This window comes from Perna viridis, chromosome 10, assembly GCF_037379345.1.
Source record: "Perna viridis isolate PV_CMFRI_1.1 ecotype Kerala chromosome 10, ASM3737934v1, whole genome shotgun sequence".
Taxonomy (NCBI): domain Eukaryota; kingdom Metazoa; phylum Mollusca; class Bivalvia; order Mytilida; family Mytilidae; genus Perna; species Perna viridis.
In genome coordinates this window covers 37,771,666-37,796,371 of record NC_142454.1, presented here as the reverse complement: position 1 = coordinate 37,796,371, position 24,706 = coordinate 37,771,666, and the positions used below count along the sequence as shown (strand labels likewise).

At 31.2% G+C, this 24,706-nt stretch overlaps 1 protein-coding gene across 3 annotated transcripts in view; it reads left to right on the top strand.

Moving 5' to 3' along the window:
- LOC148605666 (carbonic anhydrase-related protein 10-like) overlaps positions 1-22,169 on the top strand; it is a 48,034-nt gene extending 25,865 nt beyond the window's left edge. Inside the window, exons 1-11 of one of the 3 annotated variants that reach the window (XR_015916043.1) lie at positions 9,978-10,108; positions 13,355-13,402; positions 16,339-16,475; positions 17,869-18,054; positions 18,387-18,482; positions 19,020-19,089; positions 19,652-19,806; positions 20,268-20,387; positions 20,730-20,772; positions 21,200-21,319; positions 21,956-22,169. Coding sequence is in view for 2 of the 3 variants with exons in the window: in XM_088549755.1 (XP_088405881.1) it covers positions 10,033-10,108; positions 13,355-13,402; positions 16,339-16,475; positions 17,869-18,054; positions 18,387-18,482; positions 19,020-19,089; positions 19,652-19,806; positions 20,268-20,387; positions 20,730-20,772; positions 21,249-21,283 (966 nt within the window). In the remaining variant the exon portion in view is untranslated. Of the gene's footprint in view, positions 1-9,977; positions 10,109-13,354; positions 13,403-16,338; positions 16,476-17,868; positions 18,055-18,386; positions 18,483-19,019; positions 19,090-19,651; positions 19,807-20,267; positions 20,388-20,729; positions 20,773-21,199; positions 21,320-21,955 lie in introns of those variants that run through there. The other 2 variants (XM_088549755.1, XM_088549756.1) reach the window with 2 other exon arrangements.
- Positions 22,170-24,706: the final 2,537 nt, after the last annotated feature.

The window sequence follows — 24,706 nt, the reverse complement described above, 5'->3', positions numbered from 1 at the left end:
TAGCGCGATACAAAAGGTCTGCCTAGTTTCGGCAAGCTCTGGCATAACGTATGAGTTGTGATATGAACACTCCATACGCAGGTGCTGAATGGATGTTGCCACAGATGAAAGGAAAGTTGAGAATTTTGAATGAAAAGTCATCACGTTTGTCGTAAAGTTTGGTCAATAGTTTTCCTTTACCATCGATTTCTAAGTGTAGGTCAAGATATGAGGCTGATATAAGATGCAATGTATCAAATGCAAAAAAAGACCATTTGGAAGTTATAATTTGACTATATTTTACCATTAATATCAAGCAAAAAAGAAAGGATTTTCCTTAACATTTTGGTAAATTGAGTTATAATTTCATTGAATGCACTGAAAATGAATATTTCAAGAGCAGATAATTCAGCCAAAAACAAACGTTCCATTGAAAAGTTGTAGAGCAAATCCAGTAACGCAGAGATCAATAATGTTTTTTGAATTAGAGAAAACATCCTGGAGGAAATCATATTGTCAGGTCGGTGGGGTTCGACATGCATATTTCTGATTTTCCCATTTTGCCTGATTCTTTTATATACTGACACTTAACATATTTCAAAATACATTCAATTTCCGACAAATCAATTTTGATTGTCTATCCGGTACACGGGTGAGTTGGCATATTAATTTGTACATTTCAAACCGGAAGCTAAAGAGGAATTCGATCAAAGAAACTTAAATTGACCATATCTAGAATTTGAAAAAAGCAACTGTTTGCGTTTGGTATGCTCTTTTAGGGGGACGTATAAGTGACATATACGTGTCGATGTAAGGGATGAAGGGTAATAACAAGATTACCGACTTGATATAATTTACTCAATGGTCAAAAGAAAAAAACTTAAAAAGGAAAACCCCTATAACATATTGCATTATCTAGGTAAAACTGAGGGTTTAAAAATGTACACCATGGTTACAAAACATTTTCGTTGAAATCAAAACAAGTTGCCAAATTCAACCGTTTTCAAGTTACTAGCTGCCATGGTTTTCCACAGATAAAAATCAAAGCGATCATTTTGTGCAGGATACCCAAAGAAACGCCCAAAAAAGACAATAAATCCACCATGATTAAACAGATTTTCACCAAAACATATCCACATATAGATCTCGTCATGTTGAACACTATGAATCATCAGAATTTGGTTAAACCTAACAATTTTGGAGATAAATGCAAAAAACTGCTGTCTGACCCCTTACGTTCTATTTTTAGTAACGACAGCCATGTTTTTCCACGGATTAAAATTCCAAATGCTCATTTTGTCCAGAATACCTGAAAAATCAATCATGCTAATTTTCAATGAACTCTGTAATGCAGTTTCTGATGAGGAGATTTTTTTAAAGTAATATCATTTACAAAAATATAAAAAGGGCAATAACTCCAATATTGGTCTACAAATTTTCTCCAAATTTGGCCAAAAATAGATTTAATCATGCTGAACACTTTTACTCTCGCCAGAATTTGAGATAAAGGATACTGCAGACACTGTGAAGTCAGCCTCATATCTTGACCTACACTTAGAGATCGATGGTAAAAGAAAACTATCATGCTGACTATACGAAAAACGCGATGGCTTTTCGTTTCGTATTGCCAACTTTCCTTTTATTTGACAATATCCCCTCAGCACCTGTGTATGGAGTTTTCATATCACAACCCATGAACTCATGGATCGTTACGATGTATCCATCTGCAATATGAGAACCGATTTGCTCAACGTGTCATAGTTTCCCTTTCCTCTTTCTGTAATCCCGGACTTAACTTTTTATGGGCAACTCGGTGGGTGTTACTGAAAAAAACAGAGGACGCTGCTTACCTTTCCGGTGCACCTGGGTCATTCTCCAAGTTTTTAGTTGAGTCTGAGTTACTCACTTTCTTTTGTTTTTTTTTTTACGTATTACTTTTTATTTGGTGTTTTTCTGTCTTTCCTGTCTTGTCTTTGTCTCTTGATTGCGTTTTTTATTATTAATAATTTGTTTTATAAATGGATTTTGACCATGGTCGTACATTTAAAATCTACGTGGGCTTTTATTTTTTTTTATGTATGTATACTTTGTATCTTTCGTCTATTGTCTGCAAACATCAAGCCTTATACAGGGGTATGTAAACATTTAATCATAACATTTAATCAAGGGTTTCGCCTCGTTCAAAACTCCCAATGTATTGGGATTGCTTAGACATTTAAATTAAAGACAAAGTTTTGATTTCATTTGTAACAAGCCATCTGATTTGCTTGTTCTTTTTTAGCAGACAAATTTATTTTGTATAGCTTGCTTCGGTATTGTTACGCCATAAATCCTAGTATTAATGGAGAAGTTGCCATTTTGAATTCAGTTGATATAATTTGGTTTTAAAATTCCAGGACAAAAAATACCAGACCATGATATGTTGTTATTGTCAATAAACCTGATATTTAGACAAATGTCTAACGCACATTATTAAGTGTTGTACTGTTTGTATTTTTGTACTAACAAAATATATAGTGGTATGTTTGGTCCTTTTGGAAAGCTTCTTTTAAAATATATTTTGCTTACGAAAACATTTGAATTAAAACATTTAAACATTGAATTAGCATTAATTAAATATGAATATTAACTTGTAGCTAATATTCAATAATCTTCGACAAATAAAAAGGTCAACATAAATCAACTTATTCATTTCTCGGTCTTCGGGATATATAGTCAAATACGATAATCACGAAGTTGTGAGTAGTTTTCAATTAAAGACAAGGACAGCAGAACAATGCATTAAATTATGAATTTTTGAATACATTATTGTTTAATTGATACTGAAAATTTTAATGTTAAACACATGACAGGCCGACATAATCTCTTTATGAAAGTCGTGATTAAATGTCCGTGATATCTGCGGGAAGATGTGACAGTTTTGCAAATCTGAAAAAGAAGTGATGATAATAATTCGGCAAATCTACAAAAAGTCGTGGTAGAGATCTTGCAAATCAACATGAAATGAAGGTAGTAACTCCGCAAATCTCCAGGAAGTAGTAAAAATTTGGCAAATCTTCAAGATGTGATAACTATTTGCCTCTTCAATTTTTTTTCTTCATTTGACCTTTTTACATGATGATTGAGTAAATTTGTGAACAAAAGCATGTATCGGCATTTAATGGACAGCGAATGGCAAACAGATAAAAAGTTAAAACTGGTATTACGAAAAAAATAGGGTGGAGCGTCAGTTACGTCATATATATATGCAGATTATCTGTATCATGCATAGCTCAAATTGTTCTGTCAGAAGTGATGCATATGTAGTTAGAAAGTTATTACTGGAATTTTTAACACAGACGCACGGCATAGGAAGTCTCCCGTATTCCCTTTGGATGAAACAACATCCATAACAAGGCCTTTTTTGAAGAAATAAGTCCTATCATTTGTAGGCAAAGCTTAAAACTATATAACGTTTCCCTTTCGGAAATCAAATAAATAAACCATATTAAAATTAACTATCACTGATATACCGTAACAGTTTGACACAATTTGTTCTTTTGACCACACAAACGTTACATGGTATACAATATATAAAGACTATTACAGCGAAAAACAACATGTTACCATATCAATTTAATCGGAAGAAATGCTTGCGTATGGCGTTGTAAATTCCTATGGTTTTAAAATCCGTCTTAAGATTATAGGTGTTATTTCAAGTCAGCGCACTGTTACTTATATAAATTATTCACGTTTTATATAAATACAATGTAGTTTTCTTATTTTTTCCTTTTGCTTCCAATAGATATTTTAGAAATACATACGAAAACCTTACAAAAGGTTGCTATACAGAGAAACGATTTTTGTTCGGATTATAGAATTCTTTTGTTTTCAGTTGGCACGTTAAACAAGCAAACAACATCAGTTTTAATGACGAATATTAAAAAGTTCAAGAAGAAAGATCAATGGTGTCTTGATTTCCAGTATTTAATAAAGTTATTCTCATATTCCTATGCATTAGAAATTCGACGGCACTGTATTATCTACAGCAGGTGTTTATATATGTGCAGTTAATATGCGCAAAGTAATTAATATATAAACGTTAATTTCATTTAATCCTGTTAGTGGCTTATCTACCAAGCATTTTACATGAAACTACATACTTTGATTTTTTTTATTTCAAATTTTAAGAGCAAAAAAGCATATGAATTATGAAACAAGTTTTAATTTAATTTCCTCCGTTTTCGTTTAATGGCAATAAAATTGAAACCATTTGAACTAAATCATTTTTTTGTTCATAATGGAAAACAGTTTTATATTGAAATCAAAGGGATTTTTTTTCGTTGTATTTCAAATTTAACTGAAATTATTTATAACAACGGGTTTGGAATGAAAGATACCACAATACAAACTACATCTATTGGACTATACGTTCCACCAATTAAACAAACACCACACTTCAAGCTTGAACCAAGATAGTAAATGGGATTTGCAGTTTTTAATTTATTCCTCCATAAATAATATATGAAAAAGGTGCTTGCATCAGAAAGTAAATTACTAATGTGGTTTTGAAAATAGTCTCCTTTTCTAGCCATTTTGCGATATTTCAAAGCCTTGTTTTTTGACGGAGGGTCTTTCATGTAGGACGTCGTTAATGCGATATTATTTGTTTGTTTGTATATATATTTTTTATCCATTTTTTATTTTGTGTTTCCTACAAATTAGATAAAGGTTTTGATGAAGGTACTCTCCGCTTCTATTGAGCTTTATTTTGTTATTGTTTCAGTTTTTATTCTTTTATCGAAACGTTGCTTAACCTTATCTTCCCTTGGGATTTTATGCATTGATATTTAAAGTTTTTGCATATAATAATTTACTTTAAATTGGCACAGGATAACTACTATGGAAGAAAATGTTTTTATTATCCTTTATTGCATTGAAAATTGCCCAATGAAATATACTTAACATGCAAGAATATTTAAAATTGCTGAACAAATTACATCGTCATGGAAAGAACATTGGTAATAAAAGTTAACCCTCGAGAAATATAATTTCATGACTCTTTTAGTTTGTAAATAGTCAAAAGAGTTAATATCAGATTTATTGCATTGTCAAAACTAATATCTGTGTTTGAAAAAAAATGTATACTTCTGTATTAAACAAATATCTTATAAGAATGATATCATGAACAGTTAATATAAACAAAGAGCTTGGTAGTGGAAGCATAATCACGTGTTTTAGTAGAAGTCCATATTAAAAATCTGACAGTAGGTGATTCATGCATTTGAAACAAGTACTATGAAGTAGTATCTAAAAGATAGCCGAAGCAGTAAAATTTTGTTCTAATTACTAATTTTCTTCTACATTTCATTCAATGAAATAGCACGTGCACCGCGATTTCAATTTTCTATACGGCTTTTTTCGAACGCCAGTGAGTTATCAGTATTTGGCCAATCGGGAAACTGAATTGCGATCAGATGACTTGCGTTTCCATAGAGAAACGTCCCTAAGGTCAAAGGGTAAAAAGAGAAACTATACCGACTTCACTTTATTTCTGATTCAGAATCAGTTACTGACTGCATAGTGTTAGTTATAGTCAGTCATTCTGTTGTTGTACGTTCGAGATAAAAGAATGTATAGATTGTGTATGCAGTTGACACTATTCAAAAGTTATCGTTCTTGAATTTGTCTTATTTCATTTATTTTAGAGGTAGGTAAATGTATATTTTTTTCTAAAAAGTACAGATTTTATATTCAGTAAAATATATGGCATACGTAAACTGAAAAAAAAGCAAAATTTTTTCGGTGGGTTTTCTACACCATGAATCTCCACTGGTACCTAAGACAACAAATATGCAAGAGCAATTTTACGAATGGCAGGATAAATAATATATTAATTGAATGACTAGTTCATTCGTTATGACAAACTGTCTACATGCACTTCATTATCAGGCAGCACGACAAGAGTCTCACAATATGCTGGAATTGCTCACTCTTCCGGTGGACCTGAGTTCACCATCCCTTCCCCGGGTTATCATGGTGAAGTTCGTGCTGTTCGTCTTTGTGTGTCTTTTTTATTTTTTATCTTTCCTGTTGTTTATCCTTGTTTATGTATTTTTATGGACGTGTTATTGCTCTTGGTTTACCTTCTTAAATAATCCCAATCGATTGATTCACCTTTCTAGCACTCGATTTGTTTATAAAGCCGGGTTGACGATATGAAATGTCCATTAACTTTGTGATTTCTTACAACTTCTTACAATTGATATAAGAACTAACCATTTGTTAGAATGAACGAAAACAGTCCAAACCTTATCATATGTTGATATTGTAGTAGATTTTTGGCAAATGTAATGTAAGACAGCAAACACATATTCGGCACTTTTTCAGACTATGACAATTACGCCTGTAACAACCTACGTACACCTCAACGATAGGACTATACATTTCAAATGTTCTGCATTTGTCACTATGACCTGATTTAAATTAAAGAATATGGGGCGAATGTTTCCAATTTGATTTGCGACCTCAAATTGCTATACATGCCTTTCCTCCCCACTGGAAATGACCTACGATGAACAGCAACGGTGAATATCTGACACAAAGCAGGAGCCCTCTAGTTCACTACAGTGTTAGTGGGGTTTATGCTGTTTTTCTGTGTTGATGTTTTTGTTTTTGTTTTTGTTTTTTGTTTTGTTTTGTTTTGTTTTGTTTTGTTTTGGGTTTTTTGTTTTGTTTTTTTTGTTTTTTTTGTCTTTTGTGTTTTTTTTTTTTTGCTTTTTGTGTTTTTTTATGTATTGGTGTACGGATTGTTCTTCATGTGCTGTTCTTTCGGTAATCTTAAAAATGTCAAAGAATAACTTCCGTGTATACCTTTGGTATTACTATCTTTTCTAAGCAGTTTTATAACTTTCTCAAATTTGAATTGCATTGAAACTATTAGGAAACTTTATACGAATATGGACTCATTGCATCTACATACTTCGAAGGTACATCTGTACTCCAATATAGCTCTGCAAAGTTTTGTTGTTTTTATTGATTCTTTTGAAATAAATCATCATGAAATGTTATATTTCAAGAAAAATACAAAAAATACGAAATTATCTACGAAAAACATTCACGTAAACATCTTTTTTTGTGAAATTTCGTAGGCAATATGAATTATTAATTTGAAAAGCAAGATATGCCTTACCATTTCGTAGGGTGGTAAGTGGTGTTTTTAATATTTATATTAAATATATAAGACTTTTAAGCATATAAGCAATAAGAAAGCTTCCATCCTAAGATGCATGTGCCGAAATCGTGAAATTTGATGGCCTGATGACGATGCAGAATGTTGTTTGCACAAACCAGTCATTTGTAAGAAAGATCTAATATTTTGTTGTTTTATTATTCAATCTTATCACTAAGACTTTAAACCTCAATGCAAAATTTCTAACTTCAGTCGGAGAGAAAAACTGCATTCTTACTTTTGCCTATTAGAGAATTTTGTTGAGTACAAATTGAAACCTTCAATGGAAATAACAAAATTGATGTAATTAAATCCAGCAAGTTCTATAACAACGATGGATATAGTACGTAATAAAGCTAGTGTTGGCAACGCTAGTTTTTTATACAAGTACAGCGAAACCTGCACTGAACCCTGAAAAATTCTAAAACTTGTTTAAACCAAACACTTTGTACAGTCCCCTTTAGTAATTAAAGTGCATTTTGAATCTTGTAAGACCAAACACCTGTCTAATCCGAACTTACCTACAAAAAGTGGTGAAGTGAAGTGACAGATTTTACTGTTTATATTATAGGAGGACAAAAAACCAATGAGGCGAGATACTTAAGTAGTACTCCAGCTAATGATCATGCAAAATGTGATTCATGGGTAACAAGCCTACATATTTTTATTTTTGATATTTTGTTTGAAGTGTCATAGTAAACAGAAATTAATATGTAGTTTTCATATAACCCGTGCTCTTAGGAGATAAAAATCATATAGAATGCACTGTAGACTTCAAAATTAAGGGAGATAACTCTGTAAATTGTGCTCAAATACAATGGAATCTACTGGATTTTCAGTGTGGATAATCTCCTAAGAGCAGGCAGATTTGAATGAATAAATACACATTTCATAGTATCGAGCCATAAAACAACTTAATTACAAAAATAAAAATATGTAGCCTTTTTTGGGGTGTATCACATTTTTCAGATTTTGCATGATTCTTACAAAGATAGAGACTTAAAAGCTACAAGTTCTTCAAGTATAGTGGCGGTTCGTACACAAAATTAACTTGGACAGTAAACAAACTGAAAAAACCTACTACTTAAATCGTAACATAATATTCGCGGTTGTAGATCAGTTCCAAAATTCACAATTTGCGAATCATTTTAACCATGCCTTCCCTTAACGAACACATCCATGTACTTTTAACAGTTACCTGTATTTTACAAACATGTCATCATTTTAAACATACCTTCCCTTAACGAACACATCAATGTACTTTTAAAAGTTCTTACAATATTACCTATATTTTACAAACATGTCATCATTTTAACCATACCTTCCCTTAACGAACACATCCATGTACTTTAAAAAGTTACCTGTATTTTACAAACATGTCATGCTATAAAACTAGAACAAGATACAATTATAGCTCGCGAATATCAAAAAGGCTTTATTTGCAATTATTTTACTCTATCAAAGTGCATCAAAGACTGAAATACATTACTCATTTTTTCAATTTAAAAATTAAGTACAAACAGATGAGCATAGTCACCGAAATTGTTTCCGATTCATAGCTTCAATTCAGACCACAAAGTAATTAAATTAAATCATATGAAATAAAAGGTGGTTGATCGATGAAAGAGTTGAAATACAAAATACTTCATTGCTTTCGGAAAACATAAATGTTATTTCATTAATGTGATGATACAACTAGATTGTAGTTCAATAATTGACCACCTTCCGTGAAAGCATAGTATTTTTTTCTTTTACACTTTCACTCATAGTAAGAGCCGTGTAAAACGCTTTGAAACAGATCCATTCTAAATTGTTAATATACGTCACAGTATATAAAACTGTCAAATTTTGCGAAATATTATACGTCTCAGAATGTGGCGACTCTATTCTCTACACTGCTCCATCAGATCAAATTGATACAAGGAAGATACGTAAACTTATAGAAGGGTCTGAAAAATTCCCAACGATGTCAGAACTGTCAAATTTTGCGAAGCAAATTTTTGGTCGTTCCCTCCGCGGGACTCGAACTCGTACCACTGTGACATCTGTATGCATCGATTTGGATTGTGAACAGTAAATGAAACGAAATGCTTGTAAAGTAATTCTTTATATAAAAATTGTATATTATGGTAAAACAATACATCTGTAGTAATGAAGTGTTGTTAATATTGCTTTGAAAAAGTACTCAAGGGAACCTAACTTTGAGCGGAAATAAAAATAAAATGATCAAAAGACAGAAACTGGACAGGGAAAACAGAAACGTGTAACAAAGCAAATAAAAATAACCAAAATAGCACGTACAAATTCAGACACCATTAGAAACTGAGATCATGGACAAGGTGCACCAGTAGAATGCTCATATTCTGCTTTTCATAAAACACCCGCTGAGTGAAACGTTGTTCAGGTATTCCTTGAAGTCTTATTTACATTCATAATTTTGTCCTGCTTAATTCTTACTGGGAACGATATACTAATACGATTTTCATCTCTCGTGTCAGCTTTCCAATAGCTTGCGTGCTGGTACTTCATTCAATGAATACTTCATAATTTGTTTTTACAACACAAAAAAGAACAAAAAGAACGACAGGAAACCTCTCTGTGTGAACCCAGTCTAGGTATTGTGTATTACCTTATTAAATTAATTGACAACCGTAATGAAAATCCAAACATATTCGAGACAAAACCTATGTAAATCTATTTTGATTGGTTCTCTGAGTTTACCATCGATCCAATTGAAAACGTTGTCTTATTTGTGAATACCTGCTTTACGTTTTATTTGACTGCTTGGTTAAGTTATATCATTTTGGTGCTAACTCGATAAGTGTTTGGTATATTAGTGTAAAATGCTTATAGATATATCATTGTGTTATTTTCAATTGTCATATGGATTTCTAATATTCAAGTTATTTATAGTAGCAGGTAAGACTCATTTTAGTAATGAATAACATAATAAAATGATATCTATTCAATGTTATTCATTCGTTTGAGATATATTTAGAAGATTATAGTTTGATACTTTCGTGCGATGATACATGAAATATATTAATTTTACAAACGGGCAAAGTAGAATACTTTAGACTTACTTGAGGTCGGCCCATTGTATATCAACCTTTAGAATAAGAAAAAGTAAGTCAAATTTGTTAAAAAAATCTACTTTTGTTTTTTGGTTTTCTTTTTTGCATAATAGGATATGATAGTTGATAGTGGTTACGGTAATCGGCAAACATTAGTCAAGCCTTTTATAGTTCATACACATGTCTAGGAGTAATCAAGGGAACCAAGCTTATAGTGGTAATCAAAAGAATGTAATCCGAGGACAAAGAGACCAGACAAAGACAAAGAAAATAGATATACACAACAAAGAACATAAAGTAACTAAAATCATACATACAAAGTAACAAAAGCAAATGAGCGTCTTGGACTTCACTAAAAAAGAGTTTCATTTGTTTTCTTGAGTTTTATATTTCCTTTCTTTGCTTTGCTTATTTGTCTTATTAGTTTTAATTTCTCATCACTGGTTTGAGTATTGTTTACAATTAGTAGCTTATAGCATGTTTTGTGAAAATAAAGGTATTGATAAGATCTAGTGGTTAAGTAATAGCCCTACAATATATAAAAGCCTAAACCATGGCATGGTTTTTAACAAGTAGGGTACTATTTGGTTCGTTGTCTGACGGACGTTTTTTCAAAGATATTGGAGTCCTGCAATATATTCAAATAATAATCCAATATCTCAATTAATTTTAAAGAATAATAAAATAACGCGATCAGTTCATGATATCCCTCTTTCAATGCCAGCTTGAAAACACAATTCAATGTCATTGAATTCCATATGATTTAAGAGTGAAAACTGGTTTATTTCGAAGCTCCTATTCACTCTGTGATTCTTAAAGTTATTTTTGCGTTAAATGACTAGTACGTAGCCCTTGTTTTAGTTTAATTATATTACATTTCACGTATTTTCATCGAAGTGCCAGCTGTGTCGACTTTGATCTGGAAACCAATAAAACATTACATTTTGGTTTACCTATAATCCAAGTACTATATTATACGATTTCTGATTTTGTTTTAAGTTTTGTTTGTATTGTTACTGTTTTAATTTGTTTGATTTTGTTTTGTTTTGTTTGGTTTTTTTTTTTTTTCTTTTGGTTTTTTTTTTTTTTTTTTGTTTTTTTATTATTTTGTTTGTGTGGGGGTAAGTTATCTTTTTTAAATTTTTTAGATCATGGGATATTTTGCCGGATCACTCCTAAAGTATAATAGGTTAACTGCTCACTTCATTCTATGCATTACGCTCGTCATGATAATTCTCACCAATTATATCTCGAAACACAAAAAATATTGAGTCTTCCGTTAATCGTGATACCATATTACCTGTTCAGAGCTGCTCGTTATATCAATTTCTTATTTTGGACTCCGTCAAGTTATTTTCTTTTAGAAATCTGGGTGTTTAATGATATTTTGATTCTCGCGATTTCACAATTAGGAATACAAGTCAGATGACAACGTACAATACCTATGGCCCAGTTCAGTTAGATACTTCTTAATGCAACCTTAATGCACCGTGCTCCACTTGATAAATCTGTATTCAATAACTAATAGTTTCCTATATCTAAAAATCATCTTGACATCAATACACCAAAAAACTTTAAACGTTCTAACGGTATATTTATCAGGTGAAGCAGTTCAATTGATCAGTCGGATATCTCCGAATTATTGAAAATACATCATTCAAGAACGTTTCAATTTTGCAAGGAAACAACGAATAGAACCCTCAAGATAACTAGGAATCATGTCATGTAATTGTTTTTATGTGTCCTCTGAGGAACATCATCAATATAAATGATGCTTTAAATGAAACATTGCCTTGACTAATTTATCTTGAGAGATAGATGGCTGGATAGTTGTTTGGTTATGTAAATATTGCCAATAATTGTTTTAAATAATTATTATAGAACTGTTTTCTGCAGAAAAATGTTTTGATCATCCTCTCATTGAAACAAGACTGACAACTTAAAAGAATGGAGTAAAGTTCATTAAAAATGTAAAATGAATTTAAAATGGTTAAAGTTGAAGTTCTACCATTAATATTATAAAGTTATCATTCATCATAAACATCAGGAAAAATCATCAATTTTTTTAAGGTATGACGTATAGAATAAAAATTCTTCAATGCATGGTAGCACATAGCATGATTCGTAAAATCGTACAAAAGTATCTTAATGTAACTTGTAAATAGACACAAACCCAAAATTATTGACTTTAATTCTGTAATTATGAAAAGGAAGTCAATTGAATCTTTTTTTAAAATCCTATCAAGAATATCTTTTATAATCCAATGAATAATGCACTTTTTGACAAGCTACATTTTCAAATGTTGACTGCTTTTGGTCTGAATCCCCAAAATTACTAATAAATGTTAAGTCAGTTTTTCTCTGATCTCAATGAACATGAACTACAAAGACAGCAATTAATTGCTTAACCAAAGTCTTTCAAATATAACGTTATTTTCCTATACAAATGACATTAGTTACTTTAAATAAGTAGGAATTCTTCGTATTCTCCGTTTTCTATCGCTTGATTTTGAATAATAAAACGTTTTTCTCCCTGCACGACTTTTTAGTATGTCACTAGTTAATTGAATATACCTATCCAGTTCAATATAAAAAAAACCGTCAAATCGTCAATCCTTCCTAATACAAAGCCAAGTCACTAAAAGTTGTTTCAATCAGTTAATCTTTCAAAAGAATTCAACCATATGGTATTTTAATTATCTAATGAATTGTGAATGAACTGAGGAAATATATTGAATATAAGGATGTTTGCTGAAATACTTAATGGAGTTTTTATATAAGGGTCAACACGACATCTTGCCAGACATTTCCCCAGAATTACATCAATCTTATTGTGTTATATAGATTGTGTTGCTTAGTGATTAGATGTAAGTACTTTAAAAAGAAAACCTAGTAATCTGCCTAAACAAATACGTTTCAGTAAACGTAAAGTTATGATACATTGAATATGTAGTATTAAGTTTATCATTTTAATGTCTATTTCCCCATTGAAGAATGACGTTATGTTTCACGTTTTTCAAGTTTGCATACGTATACAATTTTTTACAGAAGCTAGCTATGGTGTTTTATAGGTAAAATAATGTGATTTCAGAATGTAATTCACCTTGGCAGGAATGGTGGATGTACGAAGGAGTATCAGGTAAATACATTTAACTTATCAACTGGTAAAAACATTTTATTGGCTTTAGAATTATCTCATGTGTAAAAGTATATAATGCAGTCATGTAAATGAGCAATTAGAAAATAAACATGAGGATATATGCATATTCAGCTTTAGAATCAGTTTATTCATTTGTAAAATATGCTATTTGAAACTTTTGCTCATTGTTTTTAATGCAAAAATAACCATTACGACTTTTTTTACTTATATGTAACGTTAAAATATTACACGTTTATATTGATTTGTTTACATTTTGTCTCTGGTACTCTGCACGTTATCTTGCTTCATTTGGCTACTCCGCCTATACCATTTAAAAACTTGATACAAATCTCATTTCTAAAGGAAGGGAGTAATTAAGCTGATTGATTGATTGATTGATTGATTGATTGATTGATTGTTCCGGTTTAACGCCCGAACAGCAATATTTCAGTACATCCAGACGACCGGGTAATTAACCAAGTGAATATACAATTACACATGTCTATAATATGTTTAAACCCATAATTTTTAAACCACGTTTCTATCAATTTAAATGTATTTTGAACCTTGGTCTACTGAACATCTGTCTAAACCAAGCCAGTCTTAAAGTCAGAAAGGGATTCTGGTTTAAGTTGCACTTTATACATTTAAATGACTGATTTATACTACACTGCTAAATTGCATTCGTAGTGTTTGAAGTCTTACAAATTAATTTCAAACCTGAAACACCGAGGCTTCATTCCTTGTATTCCACATGGTAGGACATTTCAGTGATTGATATGGCTTCCTATTTCAAAAGTTTTGGTTATAAGTTCTTATAATTGATTTTTTGTTTTAGATCACCTTACATATTTATATTACTTCTGGAACACGTGTTCTGAATATCAAAATCTGCAATATATATGATTGGTATTTTTGTATTGACATAAAATTAGTTGAGTGATTATTGTTTCGACAGATTCATTCCCACTTTAGAAAGCAATAAAAAATTGAAGTCATTTATTCAAAGTACTTCTGAAATAGCCACCACATGTTGTTGTCATTTATTCATGCTGTACTTACATGTATTACATGATCATGACATTGTATTATTCAAAGTACTTTTATCAGAGCCGCGAAATCGTATTCATACATCTATTTGAGTCTCGAGACATATCGTATTTAATTATACTTCTATAACACCCACGAAGTCAAAGTTATTTATTCAATGTATTTCTATCAGTCACAACACCACGTCCTAATGATTTATCAAAAAAACATATTTTTGAGCCGTAGAGATTTGGCAATTTCAGTTCAGTTACTTCTATTATCTCAGTCTATGTTCTCCAAGCTTGAGAGATACTAGCAATAATACCTTGCTCAACAAATACAGAAAAACCTGTCGAAACCAAACCCTGAATTATCAAAAAATCTGTCTATCCCAGACACTTTTTGAAGTCCCTATACTGACTTTAAGGAGGTAGACCTATGATAAGGAGCATAACTCTTACAAATCATTGGAACGTTTGTATTCACCATTTACATCTATCGCTTTCAAGCATCAAACTTAGACTGACTTCATTCTGTTTCCAGGGAAGGCTTGAAAGGCTTAAGTGAAATTGAATATGATACAAACATATCACTGATTTATATCCTTTACCCTAGGTCTACCTACTTCATGTATTTTCAACCCAGGCAAACCGAACACCAGTCTGAACCAAATAACTTGTTAGTCGGAAGGGTTCAGTTTAAACAGTTGTAAATCTAATACCGACACTACTAACTAACTATAACATTAGACTGGTTCCCGATCGCAATATACATATACAAATATCGTGATAGTGTATTGCTAGTAGCTAATCCCTGGAACGTAGTCCCGGAACCAGGATACTATAACATAAATCTCTTGAAGTGTAATTAAATGGAGTCGTTTTCCGCTACAATTATGACAGCCGTTGTCAGTGGTCTTACTCTGGTAACACCATAATTATTATTTACGATAATGCAATATCATTCTCTAGTGATTAATGCCATGTACGATCTTTCGAACAATAACTATCCTTCTCACCATATTAAGTCAGCATCAGGCAACAAAAAGCCATTAGATAAGCTTGTATTCAAATAATAGAGAACCGATATAAAATTGAAGGAATTCATTTTGTTTTATTTTCTCACAAAATTACATGTGACGAAGACGAATTGATTTTATCAATGTCATGTCATGTCACAAAGAAGTGATACACAGTTTGTTTTAATGTTCAGGAAATTAATTAATTTTTCATGAACTGTATAGGATTCAGGATAGAAGGCATATGATCAATTATACTTTACTCTGAATTGGAGGTTTTTAACTAATAAGGAGCTTCATTTAAGTCTGTCTGTCTGTCACAGCTGTTGTTTTCTTGCGTCAAAATAAATTGTACGACTAAATCTAATTAAAGGTTTAAATAAAGTTACGAATTATATCAAACTGCCGGCCAAGGTCGATCATAGATTACATTCATCAGGAATCACAGCCCATTTTTCTTCGCAAATTTGGCTGTTAATATGGTTTCATCGTTGATGTCAACAATTCTTAAACTTCGTTAAAAACAATAAAATGGTGTTGACAGTTCTAATAAAACTATTAATAAAATTATTTTTGCTGTTTTGTTTCATTTACGATTAACACCTTTCTTTGTCTGTTGCTTTTCCTGGTCTGAATAAAATGCTGGTTAAAGAATGGTATCAATGCATCGTATTTGTATATGATATGAGAGTATATCGTTTTGGAGAGTCATCTGATAGCTAATTATAACAACAGAAATTGAACTCGCGTTTCAGGTAAGTGCAGGTTTTTTCTACATTATGATATCTTTGTTCTTTTGCAAATCATTGTTAATACCGCAGCGATACCAACAATTGTATAAGCTTGCCAGTGAAGCTTTATCATTCCTATTTTCTGTTATTTCTATTAGGTCCACATAACTGGGGAAAAATTAATACAAACTGGTTGCTGTGTTCCAAAGGAAAGAATCAGTCTCCTATCAACATTGTACCAAAGGATTTACTATTTGACCCAGGATTACGACCAATAAAAATTACAGGAGAAACGGTAAGAGTCGTTGTCAATCTTGTAAAAACTTTTACATACTTTTTACGAACGAGTAAGAACGTAATACTAAATGACATAGCTGCTGATGTATTCTCGGATAAGGATAACAACAAAATTACCAAACACTAACCTGATCCATTATCAAGTAAAGTCGAAACAAATTTGGCAAAATAGACATAATACCACCGAAGCAGCTTGTACTCCAAAAGTCCTGAATTGGCACTAAAAAAAATGAAGATAATGATAAGGAGAACTCTGAAACATTACATAATGTTGGGAACAAAATTAAAGACATTTAGTTCGACCCATTTTGTGGGAGTTTATATCACTAATGCTTTAGATTTTGTAGTGACTTCTTGTTTTCTGTTTTTACATATACAATTGTACTTTGTTCTGTTAACTACATTGTGATAATGGATCGTCCTTGTTTCTTGCTTTCATGTTTGGGTCATGTTATTTCCCTTCGCCTTCTGTTTTGAGACTTCGATATTTTCATCAATATCCAATATTTTAGTATACAAATTTGTTTGATTCTAGTACCCGGATGAGAAGATATATTATTTTATATTTTGATAAGATAAAGGTGACGGTAAACTTTGTAGAAAATCCTATATTTCCGTAACAATATTCTTGAAGGTGCAAAAGAGCAATGAACTTTCGATACGTAAATTCTTTTTTTAACTAATAATTGATAACCTCAGAACTGATTTCAATAATGGGACACTATTATAGATTATATTTTCGAATGCATACAATATTACCAAATATATTTGATATAATTGATGTTAAACGCTTCCATACGGCAAGATCCTATTTTAAAATGACTTATGTTCATTCATTCTGTTATATATTTACAGTTCTTGTATCGAAAAACTTTTCATTTGTGGTATATTGGGGATGAGGAATGGTAATAATAGGAAAATAAGTTTGAAAATGTATTTAATTTAGTTAAAAAACAATAGTTTGAATGTCCAAGGATTATAAATATTCAAGTTGATAAATCTAATTTAGTATAATATTTTGAAGATAAAAGCCATGGTGATTTTATGGGGAATTGGGATGGGGCTAATGAGGAATGGGGATATTTTGTGGTGTAAATGGGAGGTTTGTACCATTCAAGAGTTGAATCAAGTTGTGGTTAAACATAAGCATAGGTTTCAATGGACCATACTGTACTCCTATTTTTTCTAACATAGCATTCGATAAACCTGCTTATTGGAAAAAAATAAGTACGAGTGCTGTTAAGCGTAATCATGTTATAAATTCAATAGTTAATGAAAACATGACATACAGCGAATATAAGAGAAATAAGTAAAAATAAAAACAGGACACAAAAGGCAAAGAAAAACGATTTAGATGTATTGTTTTATTATTAATTTACTTAACGTTTCAGATAAATGGTACCCTTATAAACAAGGGAACAGATGTGACCTTTCAACCCTATACGTCAAGTAAAGTGTTAATTTCATTAGGACCGCTGTCATACGTTTACAAGCTTCATCAAATTAAATTTCATTTCGGAGGTCATGACAGTTTTGGATCGGAACACGTGGTCGATGGGAAACATTTTAGTGCTGAGGTACATATCACCCCATTACAATCTTATTTTGTTGTGTTTTAAATTCAATTATATCTCTGAGATTAAACCTTCATTAATTTTGTAAATAGAATTTTTTTTTTTTGACCAAGTTGTGCTAAATAAGTTAAGATTGGAACACTACGTTTGTACACAAACTGTTTTTCTTTAAAAGTACAAAAGTACCAATCACATAATCATTTCTTTCAAACCAGGCCGATATCCGTTAGGTGTTTTCTCAGTAAGCTAATTAGTAATTAATATAAAGTATCAGTATTTGAAAAAAAAATGATGAATGGAACGTCATACAGTTTTTCATTGTCATTTCGTTCCAGATGCAGTTGATGTTTTATAATTCAGACTTATATCTTAATTATTCAGAGGCCGTAAATTTTTCACGAGGAATAGTTATACTAGCAATATTTCTCCAGGTAAGCTAAGCTACAATGTTACATGAATAGGCAAAAGAGTAATCAAGGGAACCAAGGTTACATTACAAAGTTACGTTATATTTTATATTACAACAACTTAAGTAGCTTTCTTTCTTCGGGTCGGACTGACCTTTATTTAAAACTGACATTACCGGGAAACACAAACCCGTTACAATGAATTTTCTCAATTTTATATAAAAAAGTACCATGTTTTTAATTCTGCAAAAATGAAGACAATATATATGAAGATCAAAATCCAAAAATTAATTGAAATACTTAAAACTAAAATATCAGAATAGGAAGCCTAATTCGTCGCCAAGAGGTTCTACCATGACAAAACAAGGAATTAAGCATATGAGTTTTAGGTATTTTGAAATGTTTAAGATTGCAAATTTTGATTAATAAGAAAAAGACATCTGATATGTTTCGGGATCAGACATGTCTGACTACTGGTTTGGTGAACTCGTCCATTTTGTGTATACATTGGAAAAGTAAGTACTAGGTTTAGAAGCATTAAAGGGATCAATTTTCTTGAAGGTTTCTGAAAAGAATCAAGAGCATGAAATTTCAAAATTGACGTCTTCCATGAAACATATTCAATACAAAGGTACGTGACATAGCTTTCGTATTATAACAGGAAAGACGCTCAATTAACCCCACACCTTGTCTCCTTATGGAGGTAGTTTTATAGTAAAGGACAAATCCTTGGAACGTTTGTATTCACCATTTTACATCAATCTCATGTAAGCATGAAAGTAACTTTGACTGATTTCATTCTGTTTCCTAGGAAAGCTTGAAAAGCTTTGGTGAAATTGAATATAATACGAAAAGATCACTTTTTTCAAGAGTTATGTCCCTTACCCTAGGTCTACCTCCTTGAGTCAACATTAATAATTGCTTTTAATTTCTGTTTAACGATCTGAAATTAATCAGAATGTAATGTTAGATCATTTAAAACAACTTTGTAACCTTTACATAGAATTTTTTACGGGGTGTTGTTAGTATTTTTCTTTAAAGTTTTTAAAAGTTTCTTTTTGTCCTTTTTAAACCTTTTTCACAATTTTCATATCCATTTTTTTAAGAAAATAAAATACAAAATATTTTTTTCCTATATCTCATAATAACATTAAGTTGATATTTAGGTACTAGGCTTATTAGTTTCTTTTCAGGAGACAAAGTCAACATAACTAGTTTAAATATAGGAAAGTTAATACCTGGCAGTCACCATTTCATGACTTATGAGGGCTCTTTAACGCAACCCGGATGCCATGAAACGGTGACGTGGATTATTATGAATAGACCTATTTCCATCAATAAAAAACAGGTAGATTACACTGTTTTACATTTAAGTTGTGTTCGATATATATATATATATATATATTCTTTGTCTTTTTTTTTAATTCTTAAAACATGTGTGTATAACTTTTATGGCCTTTCAAATATAACTATATTTTGGAAGACTTTGGTTTAACATGCTTTATAAGATTGTATATATAACATTATCCTGCATTTTACTTTTCAAAGTTTTCTTCTAAAACATTTCGAATCATTCCTATGACAGTGTAATGAGTTGATATTCTTTAAAACGAAGTCCAGAATTTGTAAAACATATATGAACAAGTATGAATTAGAATAGGTAGTCATGGAGAAGGATGAAGATAAAAACAAAAACAATGTATGTGAAAAAAAGTAAGATTGAAAAAAGAAAACTCTAAATAATTTCAATTTTGCAACTGTTGCGTTGTAAGGAAAAATAAGTTTGTAAATTATCTTTGTATATTTCAGATAAGTGCATTTAGAACATTACGACAGGATACTCCTGAAAATCCACAGGCTTTAATGTTCAATAACTACAGACCAACACAGGAAATTAATCAACGGACTGTTCGAACGAATATTAATTTTGTAAGCGTAAAATGTCAATTCAACTTACTATTTTTATCTCAATTTTTAGGCATTTGATATTTTCTTGTTTCTAATTTAGATTTACAAAATATTGTAGCATTCTTTGTGGACAAGGGATTTTTTTATTGTATAATATGGTTATATAATCTCTTTTGATTTAAAGGTTCAAAGTTCAAACAAAAGTATTAAAGCTTTGGTCAGAGACATTCAAAAGTTAGTTCTTTAATCCAAAATAGTAAATGCAGATGTTTATCTTAATCAGTGCTATTTAATGATTTAAATATCAAATGTCAAATAGCATTTGTGGGTGTTGTTAACTTAGTTCTTCCATTTATTTTCCAGGCTTCCAAAGGATGTTCTATGCAACGTGATATGCAGTATAAAGGTATGCCTTATTTTTCTTTCTTTAAACACAAGATATACGATGAGTAGTACAAAGATATCTTAGTTTAAATGGTCTTTTTGTATAATATATATGGTTGATCATAAATGGAGTAATTTTCGAAACTGCCGTGAAAAATTACTCTTAGATGATAACTCAATGAAACAATACTTGTTAATAACGATTCACTTTTCTCAAACGCTACTTTCAGCTTCTGGTGACCGAATATAATCCTGTTTAAAGAAATATGCGTTTATTGTTCTCATATGTACGTTCACAGGTAACGCCTTTCTTTTCTCGCACCCAAGTTCTGTATGGAAAATCTCGTCCGTTCTTTATAATTATACTGTAAATGATTGTCCTTATCATTTTTCGCCAGCTTCTGTTTCCTTTACAACTCTAAAGCATTATTTAAACCCATTTATTTCAGTTAATGAACAGATAAGTAGAAACTCATAACACGGTACTGTATTTTCAAGGGACAATGCATAGATTGCTGAGCAAGCGACGATAAGGTACAGGGAAATCGAAGACGGAGTTTGAGATAATGGTACGTAGTCATATCATGAATTTCATTACTGTTTTTTGTATTATCTTAGTGTGAAATTAAGATGAATTAACTTGTTCTCCTTTGTTATGATTGTGTGGGTAGAAATATTTATAGGGCATTTTATGAAATCTGATAAATCATAAGAAAGAACGATATACATAATTATTGATTATAACTGATCTTAGTATTGCCGTCGAAAAAAAAAACAGATTCGATTACATTTTCTGTCTAAACGTTCAAATCGTACGTTTTAGTCTATCAGCGAAGTCATAATTTTGACGTTACTTGTGATTTGACCTTTTATTAGCAACTCGGCGGGTGTTTCTAGAAAAGCGGAGGAAGCTTACCCTACCTGTGCACCTGGTCCATGCTCCAAGTTTTTAGTGGAGTCCGAGTTGCTCATTTGCTTTTATTGCTTTGTGTGTATGATTTTAGTTGCTTTGTGTTTTTTGTTGTGTATGTCTTTTTTCCATGTCTGGTCTTTGTCCCTGGATTGCATTCTTTTGATTACCGCTATAACCTTTTGTTCCCTTGATTACTCTTTTGTTCAAAGGAAATTGTCGATATCCTACGTGGTGTTTACAATTATGTATTTTGATTAATATTACTGATCTCATCTATTTATCTTTTTTTCAGATAAGGTGTGCACCTAAAAGGATATACAATAAACTTCAAAGCTTGATATATGCTGTGTGCTACTATCTTCATCATACTTACATTTTATGTAAGCATTTAAATGGATTATGTCATGTTTTATGCTTCAATCACGACAACTGAATGAGAGCGTCCATATTTTATAATTGCTTCAAGAAAATAACTCTTTTTTTCTAAAATAAAACAATTTGGTTTACGTTGTTGTTTGTTTTTACCCATGTATTCTATACATATGTTAAATTTGGAGACTTGACTAGGAATCGCAAATAACCTTAATTATACTGTGTGTTTGATTTTCATTATCAATATATGTTCTAAACAATTTCTATTAATCATCAAGAAATAATTTTTAAAAATGTAATTATTGTTAAACCCACATATCTAATACCTTAAGTTACGACGATACATATGTTGGGATGGTTTTGTGCTCGAAAATGAAGCACTAAGGAGAAAAAGCTGTTCCTACTGAAGAATAACTGGGATATCTAATGTATATTACCCTTATTTTCTTTTATCATTTTATATCTCAATAAATATCCATTTGAAAAAAAATAGATGAAGATAGATACGTTTTGCTGAAACATAATGACGGTCATATATTCTTAGATGACACTGTTTGTGTTGTGATTTTTACATTGGTTATCTAGACATTTAAGTATGCTAAGTATACCGGATCTGTTAGTGCCACCTGTCCAATACTCCTCCCTTACAGACCGCTGCGGACAAGCATTATTTAATTCAAACAATCGTTTGTTTTGACTTTGCAAGATTCTTCCATTTTTTACAAGGCTGTTTTTAACCTCTGGAGTAAGTTTCGAACGTCATTCGTTGTTTGGAGAATGCTTCTAAGCATCATATAGTTCTTCACTTGGTAGTTTGTGTATGCTAAATCAATAGTAACTTTGGCTACAAACATTAGCTTAATTATGATTTCCTGTTGTATAGAATACATATATCTCATAAATTGATCAGACAGTTTTCTTTCTTGACATTTATAGCGTCAATGAAAAATTAAAATCAAACATACTAAAGCTTCAACACATTACACTCAATAGATATTGGTAAAGTGATAAATGCATATCTGCAGGTCATTTAAATCCCATGGGCTTAGAGTGTTGTCAGGGTATGACTTTAACCAATTACACGACTAATACCTGTGTTTGGTGTGTGTACAAGCTAAAGACAACATTTTTTCAGGTTCGGCATTTCATATTTTTTATATATGCAAGATGAAAGGTATTTGAATTTGTATTAGTAATTGTAAAGAAAAATGCAAAATTTTGATTAATTTATCAAAAAAAACATGTATTCGTATAATCGATATGCAAAACGTTGCCGAAAATATTCAGACTTTTCGTTTTTACAATTAGGTTTTGTTGCTACAAGATTAAAGTTACATGTATCAGTACAAAAATTTTATGATCGTCATAATGAAATCGCGGATCGTCATGTGCACCTGGTTTATGTTGTTTCAAGTTTAAGGTGAGTTCGGGTTGTATATTTACATTGTGTTTCTTTTCCTTTGTGTTATTTGTTTGTTATTTCATGGTTCTGTGTGTGTATTTCCCTTGTCAAATCTTTTGTTCTTGGAATATATTTTGTTTTCACACGAATCCGTGTACCTTTGAATATTCCTTGCTGTTATGTTATTTGAGACATATCAGTATTTATTTTTAGAGCGAACAATGATTGTTCTTACAACCAATATTATAGCAATAGATATTTAATATTATATGAATGGGAATGATATGTTGCATTTACCACGGTGAAATAACACCTAAGCCTGCACAGAAAAATTAGCACATACGAGTCCATTTCAAAATTTTATAACTGCCTGATTTAACTGGAAATTTCAACACTGAAAATGCTATTACAATTGCCGATTAATTTTCTTAAGTTGGACCCCAATTGTTGGAAATATGTTTAATTTTTAAGCAAAATTGGTAGGGTAATTGATCAAATGATAGTCTGGATCCCCACCCTCCTTTTTTTAATTTTTGGATCTGCCATTGCTGCTATGTATCTTTAAATGATCAATATCTCTTTTAATGGTATGCCATTTTTTTGTAGACAGTTTAACTGTTGATGTGCATGTGCAGCACGATTTTATTTCTTATAAACTAGACCCAGATGTTCAATTATTCTTAAAAAATGGATGTCTCGTGACGTCTGGGCTTGAAAACGTTTATTTTGCGTAAAGATCAAGACTATTTTATAGCCCTTTTGGTGGAAATAACATTGTAGTTTTAAATTTGCATATGCATATTTACTTCACTTACGTAGTTTGGATATGAACCATTCATTCACTTGGAGCAATGGTTTTAAAGCTGTGCAGCGTTTGAATTCCCTTTATATTTTATCGAAATTGTATTTATGGAAGTATATGGAACATTTCCAAATTTCCGATCATATCTCATTATATCTAGAAAGACAGGCAACTGTTATATCTCATACACTGAGTAGGTCGTTCATAATTTTATTATCGCGCATACCAGCTACATGGGGGTCAAATGTATCATAAAATCTTAAGGACAAATTGTAAAGAACCGTGTATATAATATTAAGCTGTACCATTATCATTCCATTCAAAATTTGAAATTCGAATGCAAACTTTAAAAATCATATAATCATTTGTTCTAGATCTTTCTAAGATATGTCCTTTACGAATTTTCTGCTAAAACGAGAGGTTTTCTGATGATATCGATGAAGGTAACTACATTCCAAAAATTTGAT